At 48.0% G+C, this 22,657-nt stretch overlaps 1 protein-coding gene across 1 annotated transcript in view; it reads left to right on the top strand.

Annotated features, from left to right (window-relative positions):
• Positions 1-22,657, top strand: part of LRRC27 (leucine rich repeat containing 27) — a 715,038-nt gene that overhangs the window by 262,615 nt on the left and 429,766 nt on the right. The window contains exon 4 of the mRNA XM_086922538.1: positions 2,234-2,292. Coding sequence (XP_086778664.1) covers positions 2,234-2,292 — 59 coding nt within the window. The remainder of the gene's footprint in view (positions 1-2,233; positions 2,293-22,657) is intronic.

Genomic DNA, 22,657 nt, shown 5'->3' with positions numbered 1-22,657 from the left:
TTCTTTTTTTTGTCTTCCAGCTCTGTTATCTGGTTAGTAACCATTTTCATGATACCAGCAAGCATTTCCGAATCTTACTCTCCACATTCCCTTGATGCACCTTAGGGATAATAAGAGTTATTTTCAGGAAGTTCAGCTTTACTGTACCATTTTTTATTTACCCTGGTACTGATTCAAAGTGTAGGAAAGTGCCCCTTTTTGCAAGGTCACCCCCTTGCCTGACATCTGACTTGATGTGCCCTGGGTCCCTGCCAATCAGGTTCCCCGGCCTGTGTTCTTTCCCAAGACTGTACCTTTGTATCTACAATTGGCACTTCCCTGGCCACAGGTAAGCCCCTTCTAAAAGGTACCATGGGTACCAAGGGCACTTTGACCAGGGAAGGTCTCTAAGGGCTGCAGCACCTATTGTACCACCCTTAGAGGTCCTGCACCTTAACGCACTGCAGGATGTGTGTTTTGGTGCACAGAAAAGTGAAGATTCAAAATAGCACAAATCCCTGTGTGCCATGCCTGCGATCCCCTGCTTGAGGAATAGGTGAGTCACTTCTCTAGCAGGGTGCACTAGCCCTAAGGTATGGACTGGGCCCTGTACCCTTACAGTGTCTAAGTCCATTCTTAGACATTGTAAGTGTAGTAAAGCCATAAAGAGTATACCGTCTGGGAGTTGGTCATTACGAGCTGTAACAGTAGGTTGGAGTGGAATTATGTGTAGTGGAATCATCCAGAGTTGAATTGTGCTGTATGGAGTGTAGTTATATGGTTTGATGTGGAGTGGAATTATGTAGCAGAGTGATATTATGTGAAAGGCATTTTATGGCATGGGGGGAGTTTAATTACGTGCAGTTTATCTTTTTTTGATTTACAATTATTTGGAATGATGTGGTGCAGAAATGTGTGTGTACTTCAATTGTGTTGCATGTTATAGTGAGATGTTAAAATGTATATGCTTCCTAAACCCATATGTGTATGTGCTCCCCTTTATCAGTGTGTTTGTATATATGCTTTTCTGCATCAGTGTGTCTCTCTGAGTGTGGGTTTGCGTACTTCCCTGTATAATTGTGCCTGTGTCTTTACTTCCCTGTATGTGTATTTGACACTTGTGTGCAAGAGAGCATTTCCCAGTGTCCGCCACTGCTTGTCTCAGACATCAGCTTTATGCACACATCCCTACCCTGGGAGGAACGGAAGAGAAAAAGGAGGGACAAAGAGGCAGGACAGACTACAAAAATTAAAAAATTTGATAATCAAGCAATCAAGGATTTTTAAAGGACACTGACACAGACAAATGAAAAGCAATGGCAAGCAATGGGCGGAGTTTAACTCCACAAACTATATACAACAGATAGCTAAGCAGCAGCGCAAGCCCTGTCTAGATTCGACCTAAAAACGAGGGGTCAAGCCAATATCTTTTCATTATTTATCAAAGTAAATCAGTTCAATTCTTTATCACACCAAGAGTGCCATTATGTTTTGCTGTCTTAAACTGGTGAATTTAAGCAGCCTCACCAACGGTCTCATCCTTTCTGCTTCTAATCTACCCACTGAATCAAATTTAGTCAGTGTTATCAAGGAAGAATGTATGAATTAACCTGGTCAAAATGTTTGCCATACTCTCGGCTCCTGCTTTTACGAGGTGAACAGCTCCGTCATCAGCTGCGGTGGCGCTGTGCTGATGACGTAGCGGTTCCGTCATGGCCCTGCCGCCGCGCCTGCGCGGCGCGTTCTATTGAGCGGGCGGGGCCGTGACGGAACCGCTCCGTCATGAGCACAGCGCAACCGGCGCTGGTGACGGAGCGGTTCCGTCACCAGCATGTGCCCGCCGCTCGGCCGCCCTCCCCCCTTAGCACTGCGGCGGAATAGCCGCCGCAGTGAAGGGGTTAAGAGAGTATTCTGCTTTGTAGGCGGTAGAACATTATATAAAAATACACCTTAACAAATATAGAAAAATACAGATACAGAGAATTAAAATGTCCACATGCTTTCCCCTATTGTTCTCCTATTCCTGTAGCTCTTTCTGAAGCTGTGTCATCAGTTTTCGAATCTGCGACATCCATAATTTTCATTTGCTGCAGCATGTGAACATTAGTGTATAACTTTGAGCTCAGGGCACTTGCATCTCTAAGAAGCTTAATTGTAACTAAACAAATGCTTTTTTGTTCCACTACATGCAAATAATGTGGATAGCGTTTTCTAATTTGTCAATACTGATCATGTTGTATATCTCATTTTAAAGGAATTTGAAGTCGCTGCTGTTAGAAGGAAATCCTATCAAAGCATTGCCCGTAGAACTCGGTGAGTTTGTTAAATGTTGGCGAGTCATTTTTGATTATTGATTTAGTTTAAGACTTTGATTTTGTATTATATTAATTTGGTGGCTGGTAGTGAAACTCCACCACAGTACACCTCGTGCCTTTTCTGTTATCTCTTAAGTAAAACGTATTTGAAATGTGCGAATCAATGTTCATAAAACAAATCTGAATGAATGCAAGCCTGCCAAACAGACTCCTCAAAAGTACTTGTGATGACATATAAGTGTCCACAGAGGTGCACTGTGACCTAAATGTGTTACTATATTTGACAATCCTTTTTTTGCCTTAAGTGCTCCTGGGTAAACCGAGGCCCCTAATATGGGTAGGTATGTTGGAAAATATGATAAGGAAGTGGGATTCTAAAGTTTTTTTTGTACACGTTTGTGGCAGGGAATTCTTCAAAAAGGTTTGGTTGAAGACTTTAAAGGCTGAACTCACCCTTTGGCTGGGGGTTAGAAGGATTCTGGGTATGGGCTATTTTTGGGATTTCTCCCCAATCTAGGACTCACCAGGCACGCCTGGGTGTCTTAAAGATGGGCTGTGTCTTCCGTTGATAAGGGATGGAATTGAAGTATGGTGGGATCTGCTAACAGTGCAGGGTATGTTGCCCTTGGAAGTGTTAGTGGCAAAGACTGGTAATTCCCTTTCTAGATTCAAGTACCTCCAGCTATCATCTTGGGTCGCAGCCAATGGACAGGAGATTGTGGGAGTGTGGTAATTCGATTCAAAGTTGCAGGATGAGTCCCCCAGGAAGAAGGAGGTTACTTTTTGGTACTGGAAACTACACAATGCTGAGGACAGGAAATTGAAGACACTATACTCGGTATGGGCAGGAGGTATACAGGGGACTGAGCTACAAACAATTTGGCAACTTCCTTTAAAACTGTTGTACTTTGTGGTTAAACCAGCCAATCGGAAACAGAACAATTTTTGTTTTTTACCATCAATAGGCTATATTGGATGCCCCAGAAGATAGCAAAGTTTGTGCACAAACCGATATCAAGATACCGGAGATGTGGTCATTTAGGAGCTGATGACCAACATATGTTTTTCAGGAGCCCAGAATTAAAGGCCTATTGGCAAGAGGTGGAGAAGGTGGTCAAGGATAGTCTTGGGGCAATATAATGCTGAGTTCAGCGTTAGTGTGGATGGGGGTGGAAGTCCTTAACGAGCTTTAGTAGTGCTGTGGGAGGGATGGGCGGAAACAGAAGCTAGGAGGCTTTAGGTGTTTATCAATTGTTCTGGTTTATTTCTAATTTATAGGAAAATCAAGAGTTCTTCTGGTATGGCTGTCCTGGTGGGTGGTTGGAGGTCTTCTTCTGTGGTATATTCCCGTTTCCTGGTGATTCCCTTTGGCTGTCCGTCCCCCTTTTTGCTTGAGAGGAAAGGAACAAAACAGGATGGTGAGACTCAGGTTCTTCGAAAAATATCCTAGCTCCTGAGATGAGAGAGGGTCCATCATCAGACCACGTTGTGTTTGAAGAGGGGGTCGATGCCAAGTTAACGTGGCCCTGGGCTTAACAGAATAGGGTCAGTCACTACACCACCTTACGTATAAAAAAAAACATAAGGGTCAGTGTCTAGTTAAGGTGGCCCCGGGCTTAACAATCCATTTCAAATCCCCACTCTTTGGTGGGGATAACCTAATTTGAGTCACTCAAGAGAATAGGGAGAGTATCACCAGTGACAAGTAGTGCCCCCAAGACATTTGTAAACATTATAGAAAAATTCATGGTAGAAACCACAAAAGGTCCTCATAAAAGAAATAACATTAGGCAGCCTACTTTGGTGTGTCGTGTAGTTCCTATGATAATTATACAGGATCTGCACGCTTAGACGACTTACACTGTAGGATTGGTGTCAGACTGATTCTGAACAACCCCACCGGGTATGTTGGCCTTTTGTACCATCTGGCTCACAGTGCCACTAGAATCTCCTCTTACAAAGGAGAGAATAGTTCTTGGCAACCATCGAACATGACAACCTTGATCCCTCAGGACCGTGGAAACAATATACTACTTTTCACTCTGTCACTCATGCTTACTTAGTCTGTCTCAGAGATATACACAGAATGGGCGTTTTCAATAAGTATTTATTGAACAGTTGTTCTGGTGTAGGATAGGTGAGCTACAACAACTGTTAGACAGAATAAGATATAAATGATTAGCAGTACTATAAAGGTAAATGGATGGTATAGCTCTACCAACCTACAATAATCATGAATACATTTGAGTATATAGAACACATGATAAAAGATGCGTACTCCTACAATGCCTCCCTAACGAGATGTACCTAAATGTACCTAGCATCGGTATAGGTGTTAAGCCAAGAATCCCTCTAAGATTTAGTCAACCCCATTACCTGAAGTGAGAGACTATGGTACCCCGTCTTGGTCTCGAGCTTGACTCCCACAAAGGATGTTAGACCACTGCGAGCTGGAGTATCTGCATACAGGAACCTCAGCCTCACTGGTCAGTGTGTTGGCCAGGAAGTCTTGGTCTCCTCTGCTCTATCTTAGCAAGATGTGATGTATATATACCCAAAGGTCTCCCCAGGGGTCCTACCTCGCTGTATTACTGTGTCGGCCTAAATATGACGTCGGGCATGAACTTTATACATAGATATTTTACAGCAGATGGTCATCCTGCTGTGCTTCCAAGAATCCTCATGCATAATATATGAGATCTCGAACTAGGGAAAACCTGTGTTTAGAATGCAGTGTCATATATAGGTAAAAGGTCAGTTCCTGTAAACTGTGTCAAGCGTAATGTAGGGAAGAATATAGGTGAAGGGTACTGAAGTTACCGGGGCCTATATTATGGTACCTATATGGAATATACCACCTACTCCTCTTCCGCATGGATGACAAAGTTAAATTCTAAACATACTACATAGCTGACTAGATACTTGTACGTAAATAGTTAAAAACATTAGTTTCTTGTTGTGCAAAAAAAACGTTTTTTTTTTAAATTCTAAAAAGGAAATTGTCACTCCAGCCATAGCCCTAATATGTTTGAAGGTATAGTTTGAACTACTATAAGCATTCGAAAGAAAGCCAGGCATACCCAAAAGAATGTCAATTTCTAATGGAGTTAAAAATGTTCAGTGTGTTTCTCAAAAATAAAAGGTCAAATTCCTCCCTGCACACAATGGGTCAAATTAATCAAATGTTTATGTGTCTTGGCTTGCAGACACAACATTCTCGTGGCCTGCCTCCGCAGACGACGGTCCCTGCAACCCCTCGCAAATTTTGTCAATTGAGCACAGATGATCTTTCGTACTGTCCACAACCGATCCTGGGGCAGCCTGCGTGCTATCCAAGGCCTGGGTGTCAGAGAAGGATCTGATGTCCATACCAACAAGAGCTGATACTACCTGTGGTGGATCTAAGAATGCCGCCATCAACATCGGAATATGCTGGGGACACTGCAGAATATGGGTCGTTATCAGGCCCAGTAAAGCATCAACGTCTGGTTGCGCACATGATGGGTGTGTCAGACAGAGAGCTAACACACATTCTTCTCCGCAAAACAGGCATCGGAGGGCAGGTAAGATGCAGTCCATCCAGACTGGTCTAAATGACAAGAACCAAGATGCACTTATTTCTCTTAGGCGCGGTGTGCCTAAATATTGTACCATGCGATCATTGTATTTTTGCTCCAGGAGTACTTTTAACATCTCCTTGGTGATTGGGATGTCCATTGCGTAGCAGAAAAATGACAATCAGGATACCTACTATTAGAAACAGGATCAGCGGCAGCCCTCCAAATATGCTTCCAAATCCGGAGTGTATAAAGTTTGGTATAACTCCAAGGACCGTCTGAAAGGTGCTTAATAGTCCAGAAACTTTGGTCTTAAATAAGTGGACGATGCCTGTCGTATGAGACATGTTAAATATACTATTTACCATTTATGTGAAATGGAAGGGGCAGTTTGTACTTATGAGTGCCTGTATCTCTGCTCAAGACCTTGCCACTTGAAGATCAAAAGTCTCTCGAGCAAAGGTTAAGGGCCCAGATTTCTGTATAACCATGGCTTTCATTCTGCTCAAACTGTATAAATTAAACATTTAGTGAAGGCCATAACGGCGCCTCCCTCACTGTATGTGTTGGTGGATACAATACTTGCATACAGCAAGTAACCCTGGAGCTCACAGTTACCAGATATGCGATGCCCAGAAGCATCCCACAGCAGCCTTGATCGTTCAACATCAAGTAACTCCTATTCGAAAGCAGCCTGAACACTGGAGTATTATCGGCAGCTGGGGCACCCCTCAAGTGACAGGATTAGTTTGCTACCGAACCGTTACAAGCATTATATCCTGGCATATGAGTGATCCACTTAAAGTATTCTCTCAGGTTGTACCCCTTAGAAACACTTCTTTTTCCTCACTCCGGCATACAAATCTGCACAGTAATTCCCGCGATTCCTTGATGAATTCCCTACCCATTTCTTCATATCTGTCGGCTTACATTTGTTCAAGGCAATATTGGAATTGAAAAGTAGTGACCGGAAGAGTTATATGGCCATGGATTAGCCATTCTGTGCACAGTGACTCTGCTACTGTGAATGCTAATCTGTACAGTTTTTCAATACGCAGCATTGTATACTTTGCTCCCCTCTGTGCCATTTCCATCTGTTTTTCTGTTAGATTGTATGAAGAAAATAGATACGTGCTGTTTATAAAATGCCAAGGCACATAGCCTGCACACAAAGATTGCAACGTCCAGCTTAATAACATAATAGAACACAATTGTTATTGACCGTTGGTGTAACATGAACAAATCCTGTTATAGTGTATCAATAGCAGAAGATATAATGTTGCCTATTGAATATATCCTGGAAGGTAGTGTAGTTAACCCATTGTCAACCACTGCTAGAGCTTTCTCTAGGTTTATACAATCTATTTCTCGTAATCTTTCAGTTGCCTCTTGTTGTGATATTTTTCAAATCTCATTATAGACAGCATAATAGAAACGTTTATGACGTGGCTTCCTAGGACCTAATAAAAAATCCTGCAGGTCCACATACTCTGTAGGTAAGGATAAGTGTTGTTTCACATGTGTAAGTGTTGAAGTCTTTAGCCAATCGAGGTATAACTTCCCAACACTGTATGATGTCACTACCCTGGGTGTTGTATCTTTACATAGCAGGGATCTGGCCTGTTGGTACTAAACCCTTTGGTTTTACCCATGAATCTTTCCTGACAGCTATTGGTGTCTGTGGCCAAATCAACCTTCCCTTCCAATCGGGGTCTTATCTATTGTAATGCATGATCTCATCTAGCGTAATCCCTTCTTGTGATGTTATGTTACCCTCTGTGTGTGATGGTGTGGGCATCCGAGGTGTATTCAAATCTTTGTTCTTGGCTAATCCAAGGCAGGTTGTTTGTTGCACTGTTTTATTCAAAAACATTATTTGCTGAGGAATAAAGCATGCTCTAAATGGTGCCTCTGTTCCCTGGACCTGCCAGTCTCTAGTACCCCAGACAGATTTTAAGTCTATGGTGCCTTTCCATAAATCGAAACGTTGTTCAGACAACTGGGCAATAAAGGAAGCAGAATAAATCTGTTTGGTGTTAGTCAATATATTTTTCTGTGCTGATGTTGGTGCAACCTTATAATATTATGAGACTGTGTCTGACGTGTTAAACCCTGAAAAATATTGACATTTCTGTGCAAATGTCTTTGAACTGCTTTTCAGCGGTGTCAGGCAATATTCCCATTGGTGGTATGCGAAAACATTTCTGGGATTGGCAGATTAATGCAGAAAGCGATGACCATAATGTTGATAGCAATACATTGTTTCACGGTCTGATGTGTCTTCTAACATTTCATTATTAGAAAAAGCAGCAGATTTTTCTGAATCAGACAACATATTATTTACAGTTTCATAATCCCAATAGTCGGAAAATGTACTCGAGGTAATGATATCACTCAATTAAATTTTAAATAAATGTTGTATTTTTTAAAGTTCAGTCGGGCCAAATATATCGTAATCAACCTTGTCCCACACTATACCATCAGGTATAGGAACTGCTGTAATGTTCACTGATGATAGGTCTCTTTTTTCACAATGTGATGATAGTTGCGGTTTTAGAACCACATTCACTTTTTGTGCTGCAGAGCTTTCTCGAAGATAAGTTCCATTTATAAGCATACTAAAGATAGTTACTAGGTCTATCCAGAAAAGAAAGAAAAGTATCCCAGTAGTTTCCCAGAGTTCCACCCTAGGTGATAGCAGGTAAGTCTTTTTAAGAAAGTTCAGGAAATCTTTGATTCTTTGTTGGTGAGTTTTTTGGGCTGTCATCGTTTCTGGTTCCCTTGGATCCAATGAAAAAGTATCAAAGTCAATGAAATAGCCAGATGCAGTTTGATCAGTTTTCGGTAATTCCACAGGTTTTGTGGAAATTACAGCTTGCTCTTGTTGGGGCATGTTGACGTAGATATCCGTGTTTGGTTGAATTAAAATTTGTCTTTCATTTGAGTTCTGATTTTGAACTTTCAAGAGGAACGACTTCCATCGCATTGCTGCATAGTCCATCATTCCGTGCAGGCGGCTCTTCAAACGTGATGAGTTTTTCTGTCTGAACTTCTTGTATAGTTGCGAGAGGAGGATGTCTGTTACTCCAGAGTCCACGCGGCCTACTACTCACTATTGGTCACATAGTGTTGTTTGATTAGGTCTATTCAGACAAATCTTTTCTCCTTTTTACCGGCAGGAGGCGGCAGCAGTACTGTTCTTGTTCCTTCCACCGCCAGGACAGGTACAGAATTTCTGTATGATGGCCCAAATTCTTTTTTGTCCCCTATTTTTTCTCTGACCAGGTTCCCGACTTTAGGGATCCAGACAGGTCTTGCTGTGACATACTTGACTTCCCCAGTGGTGGTCCGTTTTACCTGGACATTACTTTGTAGTGCCCTTTTAGATCCTGTAAAATAGCCAAACGTTTATGTGAGTCAAAAGGTTTTTCATCTGCCACTGTGCCTTCACAATCATGATCAGGTACCCACATGCTTGTCCCAAATAGGACCTCATAAGGAGTGCCACCGCCTAGAGAGCTTCTTGGCTGATATTCAACACCCTTTGAACTCCATACAGATGTTTTACCCAACTTCCAACCACGCCTAATAGTCTAGCTGTGAAAGACTGCTCTAGGACCCGGTTTTTCCTCTCCACAACCACATTTTCCTGGGGATGGTACGGAGAGGACTACCCCAGTGCTACACCCAAACTTCCCATGGCATCCTTGTAAATCCTAGAGTTAAATGCGTGGCCACTGTCAGAATGTAATGTGCCAATTGCGTATGTCCCTATACAGACTTGCAAACCTTTCATAACAGTTCGAGCGTCAGCCGAGGACTGGGGCCACACCCATAGGAATCTAGAGCAGGAATCCACTGCAACCATTATATATTTGTAAACCCCATCTGTTTGTAAGGGGCTGCAGTGGTCCAAATAAACACACTTGAGTGGTTTGTCTGAAATTAGCATGGTGTTTGCACTGGACGTGTTACGGTGGAGCCTTTCATCTGCTGACAAATGCCGCATTTCAAGACCTAGTCCTTAGTTTGTTTTGTTAATCGAGGTCACCAATAGCTTTGTTTCAGTAGAGAAACAGTTGCTGTAACTCCTGCATGTGCAGAACCTATAACCTCATGTGCTGCTAGAATTAATTCTAGCCTGCCATCCATATTTGGTATTACCCTACCCCCCACTCTTGGAATCTGAGCAAATGGAACGTAGCTTGCATCTAACTTGTAGGAGTACTTGAGTGGAAATCTTCTCGGTACTGCCGATTTATTGCATGAAGCAATAATCGCAACCATAATCTCACCAACTATTCTCATTTTTAAACGAGTGATTGCAGCTACGGAAGCCGTGAGTATAGCCTCCTTTGCCGCTTCGTCAGCCAATTAATTCCCTTCAACGTGGACGCCATTACGTTGATGACTCAGTGTGGTGTCATGTGGGCCTTAGTAGGTAGTTTTTCAACTCCACTACCTGTTCCCATAGCATTTGTGCATAATTGTGCCACCGTTTGCATCTTTAAATCCATTCTGTCCCCAGTGATGTAAATATTCATTGTATGACTGTACACAGTAAAAGGAATCACACACAATTAGGGTGGGAAATTCCCGATCCCTATTAATCTGTGCCAGTAACAGGGCTTTTAATTCTGCCAGCTGCGCCGTGCAGTCTCCTAGAGTCTGGGTTTTTGTACAACTTGGATGAAACTTTCCATCCTGCATGCGTCCTTTAACGATAGCACACACACAGCACTGTATTGCTGTTTACTTCTTATGGCCAGCTGAGGAGAGCCGCCAGTGTAAATTATATATTCATACTGCTCCAGAGGCATTATTTCATTTGGTAGAGGATTTTCTTGTTCGTATTGCAGAAATGCTTGTGTTTTTAGACTTGTGTCGTACCTGTTTTCTACATCTGTTGCAGTGAGTGAATTAGCCCATTGTATCCATTTTGGATGTAAGGATTTAGCGTTGGGAACGCTTGCCTTTCTCGTAGCTTCTAGGGCTGGAACTGGGGTAACAACTATTATACGCTTCCCTGGAGCCAGTCCTCTTTCTCTCACTACAGAAGTCTGTACTGCTGTTAGAATGTTTTCTGTTGATGCAAAGCGCATGTCAGCATTTGTGTACAAATGTGATTTGTATGTTGTTGGTACTGTCTATTGGAAAACGAGGCAGCATCTGTGAGGCCTGCACAAATAAACACATAGGTGCAAAGAAATCGCCCTCACTTTCTTCACAACCAGCTGCCTCGGAGCAGAACCTAAGTGACAATAATTAAGATGCTAACCAAGTAGCTCCACATTGTGTTCCACAAGTTTGTCTAGGCTTATGTCAATTACTATACTGCTGTTAGATACCTGGATTGCAGCAGAGTTGTGTTTATAAGGCACGGTGCTATAATGATGAAAGTTACTCTCTTTCACAGATTACTTATCATATATGAAAACCTGGTCGCCTTGCCCATTGCAGGTTATCACTGATGTCCCTAGCCTCACAGGGACAACTCCCATGTGCGTTTGTTTTGTTCAAAAGGTTTTTCGGGAGGGGGTGGGTGGGCGGGCATAAGTCACAACCTAATTGTATGTTGATGTGGGTGGGGCACGGGGGAGGGAAAACATGGTATATTCAGGCGCATGGTCCTTAACGGCACAGTATATGTTTGAGCTGCAACGTGCCTTGATTTTTTCTAATGATCATTGTAGGAAGGGGGAGGCTCTAGTTGGCGCAGTGCAACACTAGCGACAAGCAGGGACTCTCTCTTCCTTGTCAGGGCTGAGGGTTACCTTCCAGACAACCTCTGCTTACCCTCTAGGTAGTGTGGCTTAAGCAGTCGTAGGCTAATCTTTGGGGCACATAGGGTTAAACACTTGCAACAGTACACCTTCACAACCAACCCACCACACAACGAGACCAGACTGTATTCTGTAAAAATATATATCTTTATATAGATTTTAAGCAGGCTTGTGAATACAGTCAATATACTTTATGAAAAACGGTTGCAGGATACTTGATTCAGGTTACCACAGTTCTTATAGCAGTTCTCTTGAGGCCCGTAGGCCGGGGTTAACCAAAGTTCTTTGTGGAGCCAGCGGCTTCCAGGGGATCTGTCCCACGTCGCGTTGCCTTCCCGGGGTCGCTGATCGTTGCGGCTCTTCGGCCGAGCAGGTCACTGGTCGTCCGGGGCAGCGGTGTTCTGTGGCGGCACGGTCCTCTCCTCGTCGTCCGCTCCGACCTTGGAGACGGCGGCTGTGCGGCGGTGACAAGTGGCAGTACGGTCCCCAAGTGCAGGACGTACCCAGCCAAATGTCGGTGCAGCTGTGGGCTCACAGCTGGGCTGTCGGGCAGGCTACCGACCTTGTGGATTCTCGTAGGGCAACTGCCCGTCCTTGCAGGTGAGGGACTGCTCGCTGTGCAGTCTCCTCGAAAGCTCAGACCGGACGGGTCCTCCTTCCCTTTGCTCTCGGGCTCCCGGTGCAGTTGCGGTCACGGTGTTCGGGCCAGCGGCGGCTGGTCCTTGCTTTGCTTCCGCTGTTGCTGTGGGCCCCGGTCACGGTGGTCGGGATGACGTTGATGCCTTAGAGGAGATTCCTCTTTGTCGATGCTGCGGCGATGGTCAGCACCCGCAGTCGCTTTCTTCCAAGGGGGTAGCGTCCACTGGTCCTGGGACGCTGGTCAGGGGGCAAGTTCAGTTGCAAGCCCTTGGAGATCTCTTCAGCAGAGTTTGGCACAAAGTAAAGCAAAAGTCTTCTCGTAGTCTTTTCTCTAGTCTCTCCTTCAGCAGCAAGGCACCAGACACAGGCAAGAGTCAGCACCCCTCCTTGTCTCTCGCGGTCCTTCTCGTCGGGCAGAGTCTTTCTGTGGCCCAAACCGGATCTAACTTTCAAGGAGCAGGGCTCCTTCTTTTATAGGCCAATTCTTTTGTTCTCGCAGGCCAGGGGGGCCTTTGCATAGCCACTCTCAGTTCTGGAGTACCCCGGCGGGTGTGCTCCGGCTTCTGCTTTCAGTGTGAGGGGCAGGCGCATCAGACGCCCCACAGGAGGTGGAGCCAGCATTGTCCGGACAGGGGTGGCCAGAGTACCTTGTTGATGGGGGCTTCGCCCTTCCTGGGCCAGGTGCCGGCAGAGTCATCCGCCGCTCCCCAGGAGGGTGGAGCCAGCATTGTGGTGGCCGAGCACAGTGACAGTTCGAGTCAAGAGGCACTCCTACCTCCCACTAAGGTGTAATCTGCGCATTCACCACCTGTCATCCCTCCAGCCCTGTCACTCACACATCCCAGACAGTCGGATACACATACTGGCAGAGGCAACTGAAATAGTTAGGCAAGCAAATGCTAACTTTCTAAAAGTAGCATTTGCAAACCCAGGATACTGAAATAAACTTGCCTACAAGAAATATCTCATCATCCTGAGTTCAGGCATACTAAACATGACTCACTACCATGCTCCTTGAGCCTGCGGGGATTATAGGGTGTAATAATCCTCGCAGCTCAGTCTGGCCTAACGGAGCAGGTAGCCTTCAGCAGTGAAATACGGTCTTCGTGGTAAGTCACTACCAGGACATGCCACGCACATCAGGGCTTGTCCTACCTTACACTTACAACGCACCCTGCCCGCAGGCCTACCATAGGGGTGACTAATATGCAGTCAAGGGAATGGTCGGTGCGGGCAAGTGGGGACACTTGCCCAGCTAGCGTGACAGTACGAGACCGCACGCGGGTTCTGCGGTCGCAGTTCCCAGACACATCTTTACGGCTGCTTCGGTGGGTGGCGCAACCAGCGCTGCAGGCCCACCAGCAGTATTGGCATCTACAAGCCCCGGCACTCTCTCGTGCACTTTACTAGGGACTGACAGCAAATCCAATGCACCAATCAGGAATACCAATCGTATATACAATTTACAGTAGGGAGCACTTGCACTGCGGCACGGATCAGCCGTGGCGCAGTGCCCTGAGTATCGGAAAACCAGCAAAACATCGGAGGCACATCAGCAAAAAGTGGAAGGGAGACTCACGCCAAGGTGCCAGGTCTAACATGTGTCCCCTCCAGCTGAAATGTGGGGGGAACTACCCTTCCCCAGGGAGTTCCACATCACTAAGGCGGAAAAATCTGGACAGACCTTCAGCGTTGGCGTGATCGGTGCCAGGGCGGTGTTCCACCGTAAAGTCCATACTCTGTAGAGAAATGGACCACCTCAACAGTTTCGGGTTCTCACCCCTCATTTGCATCAACCATCTGAGGGGCCTGTGGTCCGTCTGAACTCGGAAGTGAGACCCAAACAAGTAGGGTCTTAGCTTCTTCAGCGCCCAGACCACAGCAAATGCTTCTCGCTCTATTGCACTCCACCTACTTTCCCGTGGAAGTAACCTCCGACTTATGAAGGCTACGGGTTGGTCAAAGCCCTCCTCAGTCATCTGTGAAAGAACAGCCCCTACACCATGCTCTGAAGCGTCTGTTTGCACAATGAACTCTTTGGAGAAATCGGGGGCCAGGAGCACGGGCGCCGTGCACATGGCAGTCTTCAGGGTGTCGAAAGCCTTCTGACAGGTGTCAGTCCAAATCACATTCCTGGGCTGCTTTTTCGAAGTCAGCTCTGTCAAGGGGGTCACGATCGTGCCATAGCCCTTGACAAACCTCCTGTAATACCCAGTGAGCCCCAGGAAGGCTCTCACTGCAGTCTGGGTCTTGGGGGGTTCCCAAGCCAGGATGGTTTCGATTTTGGGCTGCAAGGGGGCTACCTTGCCACTCCCAACTTGGTGGCCTAAGTACACCACTGAACCCTGCCCAATCTGGCACTTGCTGGCCTTGATTGTGAGGCCTGCTCTGCGCAGGGCCATCAACACTTCCCAGAGGTGTCGCAGGTGTTCGGGCCAGGTGCCGCTGAACACCGCGATGTCATCCAGGTAGGTGGCACTGAACTCGTCCAGTCCAGCCAACACCTGGTTGACCAATCTCTGAAAGGTGGCAGGGGCATTCTTCATTCCAAATGGCATAACCCGGAACTGGAAATGCCCATCTGGTGTAGAGAATGCCGACCTCTCCTTTGCCCCATCGGTCAAGGCGATCTGCCAGTACCCAGACGTTAAATCAAACGTGCTGAGGAACCGGGCAGCCCCTAGCCGATCAATGAGCTCGTCAGCTCTGGGGATGGGGTGCGCGTCAGTCTTCGTGACTGAATTGAGTCCTCTGTAGTCCACACAGAACCGGAGTTCGGGTGTGGCTCCCGGCGCAGCAGCCTTCGGAACCAAGACCACGGGGCTGGACCACGGACTGCTGGAAGACTCAACCACCCCGAGGGCAAGCATCTTGGAGACCTCCTCCTTGATGCAGGCCCGTACCCTGTCAGTTACCCGGTAAGCCTTATGCTTCACCGGTAAGCTGTCTCCAGTGTCCACATCATGGACGCACCAATCTGTGACACTCGGAACCAGGGAGAACAGGTCTGGAAACTGCCCCAGCAACTGGCGGCAGTCCTCCTGTTGTTCGGCGGTCAGGGAGGGTGAGAGGTTAACTCCATCCACTGACCCATCCTTCTCACAGGCCACCAAGAGGTCCGGTAGAGGCTCTGACTCCTCCTCCATTCCGTCATCGGTTGCCAACAACATGCCCACTTCGGACCTTCGCAAGTGGGGCTTGAGGCGGTTGACATGTAGGACCCGCAAAGGGTTCCTGGGTGTCTTCATGTCCACCAAGTATGTCACAGGGCTCTTCCGCTCCACAACCTCAAATGGTCCTGTCCACTTATCTTGAAGGGCACAGGGCTCCACTGGGGCCAGGACATACACCTCTTGTCCAGGCTGAAGCTCGACCAGAGTGGCATTCTGATCGTACCACCGCTTCATTTCCTCCTGGCTCGCTTCCAGATTTGCCTCGGCAAGTTGTCTGAAGCGCCTGGTTTGGTTTCTGAAGGCCAGCATGTAGCTATATACATTCTGGGGAGGTTTCCTGGGAGATTGCTCCCAGCCTTCCTTTACCAAACTCAGTGGTCCTCTCACGGGGTGGCCGTACAGTAGTTCAAAGGGGCTGAACCCTAGGGACTTCTGTGGTACCTCGCGATATGCAAACAGCAGGCATGGTAAGAGGACGTCCCACTTACGCCTCATCGGACCTTCCAGGCCCATGATCATGCCTTTGAGGGTTCGGTTGAATCTTTCAACCAACCCGTTACCTTGGGGATGGTAGGGGTGTGGTGAACTTGTACGTTACGCCACACTCTTGCCAAAGGGACTTCATATACTTCGATATGAAATTGGTCCCCCTGTCGCTCACCACCTCTAGAGGGAATCCTACTCGTGAGAAAATTCCCATCAGTGCACGCCCCACCACGGGAGCCGTCACTGTCCTCAGAGGAATGGCTTCAGGGTACCGGGTGGCATGGTCCACCAAGACCAGGATGAACCTGTTGCCCATGGCTGTCTTGGGGTCCAGAGGCCCAACGATGTCAATACCCACTCGCTGGAATGGCGTACCGACCACAGGGAAGGGTTGGAGGGGAGCCTTGTTCTTCCCTCCCGTCTTCCCACTTGCCTGGCAAGTCGGACAGGTTCTGCAATAAGCATCTGAACTCTTATGCATTTGGGGCCAGTAAAAGTGGGTGACAAGCCTGTCATAGGTCTTGTCCATCCCCAAATGTCCTGCTAAAGGCACATCATGAGCCAGACCCAGTAGGAAGGCTCTGAACTTCTGGGGTACCACCAGCACACGGGCTGACCCAGGTTCAGCAGCCTTAGGCTCCGAATACAGGAGGTCGTTCTCCCAGTACACGTAATGTGTTTTGGCCTGAACACCATTGGCCTGGTCTGCAGCCTGCTGCCGCATACCCATGAGAGAAGGGCATTCTTTCTGCTCCCTGCAGAATTCCTCCCTGGAGGGTCCTCCTTCTTGCTGCCAATGGGTCAGCTCAGGCAGGTCCCCCAGTTCAGCGATCTGTTCCCCTGTAGGCTCCAGGGCATCCCCCTCAAGGTCTGCCTCCTCCTGGACCGTAGGAACTTCCGGGGCCGGTTTCCCGCGCCCCCTGCGCCTTCTCCCTAAGGCCGGTTCCTGGGCCTCTCCTTCAGGCCCCAGGACCTCTCGATCACCCCTACTGGCTGCCATCGACCGGGTGGTCACGCACGCCCAGTCAGGCAGACCCACCATCCGCAGGTGAGTCGTTTTCTCCACCTTTTCCCAAGGGGAGTGCTCCAAGTCGTTCCCTAGCAAACAGTCAACAGGCATGGTTTTTCTCACACAGACCTGCAGAGTACCAGAGACCCCCCCCACTCGAAGGGAACTTGAGCCATCGGACATTGACTCTCAGAATTATCAGCGTTGATAACCCTACAGTAGGCATGGGGTACAACCTGCTCTTGAGACACCAGGTGCTGCCTCACTGCAGTCACACTGGCTCCTGTGTCTCTAAGAGCCTCGGCTTCCTTACCATTGATGATCACCACCTGCCCATATTTTTTAGTGTTAGAGGGCAGGTAGTTCGTAGGGATCATCTCGCTGTCTCCTAACGAGACCAGGGTCATGTGAACGGGATCTCCACCCCCCGGGACCATCATTTCTTCTCCCAGGTGAACGCTAGTCACTTGTCGGGGCGGAGCACCAGTGGGTGCGGGTTTTCCAAATAGGCGACACTTGGGGTCACTGGATATGTGCCCAGGCTCGCCACATTTGAAACAATTGAAGGGCCCCTTTGGAACAGGTTTACCTGTCGGGGCCCCATTCTGCTTCGGGGGTGGGGGAGGCTGAGAACCCTGCTGCGGATTCCCTTGGGAACTACTTTGGGGGCCTTTTTGGAACCCTTTCTGTTTTCCCCCTTTGTCCCCCCCACTCTTCTGCTGGGGACCCTGCCCACTCTTGGCGGAATCTCCCACGGGACCCTTGTGGACCCTGGTGCTGAGCCAGCGGTCCGCCTCCTCAGCAAGCTTCCTCGAGTTGGACAGCTTGCTATCGATCAGGTGTTGGCGTAACTCAGGAAAACAGTGATCAGACAAGTGCTCCCATGCAATTAAATCAAAGAGACCTTGAAAATCATTAACTTTGTTACCTTTCACCCAACCATCCAGCGCTCTGCAAAAGTAAGTCACATACTCCACATACTTATTCCCAGGCCGCTTAGTACATCCCCTAAACTTCTGTCTATACATTTCAGGGGTAAGCCCGTACCTGTTCAACAAAGCTTCTTTCATGTGGATATAGGACCTCTGATTCTCAACGGGCAAATCTAGCAAGGTATCTCTCCCTTCGCTAAGGAACCTTCCCCACAACCCCGCTCCCCAATCCTTGTCAGGGACCCGGTGGGAGGACATGGCTACCTCGTATGCCCTAAACCATTGTCCAATGTCATCCCCCTTAAAGAACTCCTTGACTACGTCCTTCGGGATATGCACTCTTGACTCTACCTGCACTGGCGATGTGCTGCCACCAGAGGGAGGACAATCCAAGTCTCTCTCCTTGAGACTTATCTCCCTCATTTTCACCTCATAATCCATCTGGTGCTTTCGCTCTTCCAGCGCCATTCTTTTCGTTTCAAGCTCCAGCTGGATTTTCAATTCTGCCAACTTTCTTTCGTGATTCCGGGTTTCCTTCCTGTCCGCCAGCTCCTCTGGCGACAGGCCTTTTCCAAAGCTGTGTTCGCTGTCCTGCCGCTCGAGATCGATCAGATCCCCAAGCGCATTCTGCTCCTCCGTGGCATTCTGCTCGGCGAGGACGTCTTGCTCTTCCGGGGTCTTTCGGGACTCTATCCAGGCTTTCAGGGCCTTGGAGAGCTGCGTTTTGTTTTTGCAGCCAGCGTGCGGAACTTTGAGTTTCTTGCAAAAGAATTTCAGTTCGTCCCTGGAATATTTATCCACTTTGGCGGGGTCCCACTCTACCTCCAACACCTCGGAGGTCGTGGACTCTGCTCCATCCAGGCTCTTTGTGCCCGGCATGGCTTCTGCACTCGGAATCTTCTTTCGGCAAAATTCAAAAAGCAAAGTCTGTGGCTAAGTACCTGGACCGTAGTCCTTGTGTAGTGGTCAGAAGCTCAGGTATAGATATCGCAAGTGTAAATTCGAAATCCTCACCGCTGCGTCCAATGTAGGAAGGGGGAGGCTCTAGTTGGCGCAGTGCAACACTAGCGACAAGCAGGGACTCTCTCTTCCTTGTCAGGGCTGAGGGTTACCTTCCAGACAACCTCTGCTTACCCTCTAGGTAGTGTGGCTTAAGCAGTCGTAGGCTAATCTTTGGGGCACATAGGGTTAAACACTTGCAACAGTACACCTTCACAACCAACCCACCACACAACGAGACCAGACTGTATTCTGTAAAAATATATATCTTTATATAGATTTTAAGCAGGCTTGTGAATACAGTCGATATACTTTATGAAAAACGGTTGCAGGATACTTGATTCAGGTTACCACAGTTCTTATAGCAGTTCTCTTGAGGCCCGTAGGCCGGGGTTAACCAAAGTTCTTTGTGGAGCCAGCGGCTTCCAGGGGATCTGTCCCACGTCGCGTTGCCTTCCCGGGGTCGCTGATCGTTGCGGCTCTTCGGCCGAGCAGGTCACTGGTCGTCCGGGGCAGCGGTGTTCTGTGGCGGCACGGTCCTCTCCTCGTCGTCCGCTCCGACCTTGGAGACGGCGGCTGTGCGGCGGTGACAAGTGGCAGTACGGTCCCCAAGTGCAGGACGTACCCAGCCAAATGTCGGTGCAGCTGTGGGCTCACAGCTGGGCTGTCGGGCAGGCTACCGACCTTGTGGATTCTCGTAGGGCAACTGCCCGTCCTTGCAGGTGAGGGACTGCTCGCTGTGCAGTCTCCTCGAAAGCTCAGACCGGACGGGTCCTCCTTCCCTTTGCTCTCGGGCTCCCGGTGCAGTTGCGGTCACGGTGTTCGGGCCAGCGGCGGCTGGTCCTTGCTTTGCTTCCGCTGTTGCTGTGGGCCCCGGTCACGGTGGTCGGGATGACGTTGATGCCTTAGAGGAGATTCCTCTTTGTCGATGCTGCGGCGATGGTCAGCACCCGCAGTCGCTTTCTTCCAAGGGGGTAGCGTCCACTGGTCCTGGGACGCTGGTCAGGGGGCAAGTTCAGTTGCAAGCCCTTGGAGATCTCTTCAGCAGAGTTTGGCACAAAGTAAAGCAAAAGTCTTCTCGTAGTCTTTTCTCTAGTCTCTCCTTCAGCAGCAAGGCACCAGACACAGGCAAGAGTCAGCACCCCTCCTTGTCTCTCGCGGTCCTTCTCGTCGGGCAGAGTCTTTCTGTGGCCCAAACCGGATCTAACTTTCAAGGAGCAGGGCTCCTTCTTTTATAGGCCAATTCTTTTGTTCTTGCAGGCCAGGGGGGCCTTTGCATAGCCACTCTCAGTTCTGGAGTACCCCGGCGGGTGTGCTCCGGCTTCTGCTTTCAGTGTGAGGGGCAGGCGCATCAGACGCCCCACAGGAGGTGGAGCCAGCATTGTCCGGACAGGGGTGGCCAGAGTACCTTGTTGATGGGGGCTTCGCCCTTCCTGGGCCAGGTGCCGGCAGAGTCATCCGCCGCTCCCCAGGAGGGTGGAGCCAGCATTGTGGTGGCCGAGCACAGTGACAGTTCGAGTCAAGAGGCACTCCTACCTCCCACTAAGGTGTAATCTGCGCATTCACCACCTGTCATCCCTCCAGCCCTGTCACTCACACATCCCAGACAGTCGGATACACATACTGGCAGAGGCAACTGAAATAGTTAGGCAAGCAAATGCTAACTTTCTAAAAGTAGCATTTGCAAACCCAGGATACTGAAATAAACTTGCCTACAAGAAATATCTCATCATCCTGAGTTCAGGCATACTAAACATGACTCACTACCATGCTCCTTGAGCCTGCGGGGATTATAGGGTGTAATAATCCTCGCAGCTCAGTCTGGCCTAACGGAGCAGGTAGCCTTCAGCAGTGAAATACGGTCTTCATGGTAAGTCACTACCAGGACATGCCACGCACATCAGGGCTTGTCCTACCTTACACTTACAACGCACCCTGCCCGCAGGCCTACCATAGGGGTGACTAATATGCAGTCAAGGGAAGGGTCGGTGCGGGCAAGTGGGGACACTTGCCCAGCTAGCGTGACAGTACGAGACCGCACGCGGGTTCTGCGGTCGCAGTTCCCAGACACATCTTTACGGCTGCTTCGGTGGGTGGCGCAACCAGCGCTGCAGGCCCACGAGCAGTATTGGCATCTACAAGCCCCGGCACTCTCTCGTGCACTTTACTAGGGACTGACAGCAAATCCAATGCACCAATCAGGAATACCAATCGTATATACAATTTACAGTAGGGAGCACTTGCACTGCGGCACGGATCAGCCGTGGCGCAGTGCCCTGAGTATCGGAAAACCAGCAAAACATCGGAGGCACATCAGCAAAAAGTGGAAGGGAGACTCACGCCAAGGTGCCAGGTCTAACAATCATCTTATCTTTTTATTTTCACTACATGTACAGCACAGTAATATTGCTTGTTATTCAATGTATGATGTTCTAATGCAAATTCATGTTACTTGTAAAATTATCATACAATTCACTTACTAAGAAATGACAGAAACCAAATTCCTCACTTGGAATGTCCGTGGGCTTAATGATTTTGGGAAAGCAAGATTGATACACATGTACTTGAGTAGACACCCTGTGGATGTGTGTTTCCTCCAAGAAACTCGTCTGAAATATGACTCAGACCCTAAATTAAAGAATAGATCTTGGGGGGGAAGTAAACTTAGTCCTAAATTCTAATTATGCCAGGGGTGACTCGATATTGATAAGATAGGGCCTTGGCTGTTCAACCACACGTATACAGACAGAAGCGGAGGTACGGTATATCATTCTTACGGGAACCCTTATGACAACTAAGGTCACCTTAGTAGCGATATATGGCCCAAATGTGGATGATCCACAATTCTTTCTCACTGTATGGGCTAAGATAGCAGCATTGGGTGGAGACTCAGTCATTTGGGGCAGGATTTTAATGTCACTCTTGACAATGCACTGAATAGAGTTGGTACAGCTCACAACCTGCATCTTAGGGCCACCCTGCAACTAAATAATATTATCCTTGAGCACAGTCTTACATATGTCTGGTGCAGCAGGAACCTGGACATGAGGGAGCGAACCTGTATAACTTCACACCATAATGCATTGTCCAGGATAGACTACTGACTGGTCAGAAGCGATATTGCGTCATGGATCATAGATACTCTTCACCTTGCACGCATGCTTTCGGACCACACCCGATAGTTCTACTCTGGAAGATACCACAAACATTACCCCGAGCATTCAGCTGGCGTCATTCAAGGTTGTGATCCGGGGAGCCTGCATTTCCAAACAATCAGGGGTGCTGTACTCTATTTGATCTACTATAATTAAACTCGAGCAGGAAATCAAATTGGCAGAACAATTGTTCTTCCAGACCAGGGAACCTAGACACTTGGCCACCGTAAAGGGGAACATCTCTGAATTTGAGGAAGAGGCTAATAGGGATACCCATTTTCTGGTAAAGGACTCCAGAGCACGTAGTTATGGAGAGGGCGACAGGCCTAGCAAACCCCTTGCTAATGCACTTAGACAGCGTACCTCTCCGGCCTTTATAGTTGAGTTATTGGACGAAGATGATTCCCCTATTAGAGGTAAAGATGCTACACACACACTTCTTACTAAATATTATTCCTCACTATACACAGCGACGCAAAGCACATCCCACCAAGACCTTGTTGAATATTTAAAATCAATTGAACTACTCAGGTTGTGTGACTCCCATAGAGCTTACTTAGATGAACCTTTTACAATAGAAGATATTATATCAAAATGAGCTACTCCCTGAAGTGTTTCATGATCAAGTCA

The sequence above is a fragment of the Lissotriton vulgaris genome, chromosome 5 (assembly GCF_964263255.1).
Source record: "Lissotriton vulgaris chromosome 5, aLisVul1.2, whole genome shotgun sequence".
Taxonomy (NCBI): Eukaryota; Metazoa; Chordata; class Amphibia; order Caudata; family Salamandridae; genus Lissotriton; species Lissotriton vulgaris.
Note: the sequence above shows the minus strand (reverse complement) of the source record. Positions and strands in the feature narration are given on the sequence as shown.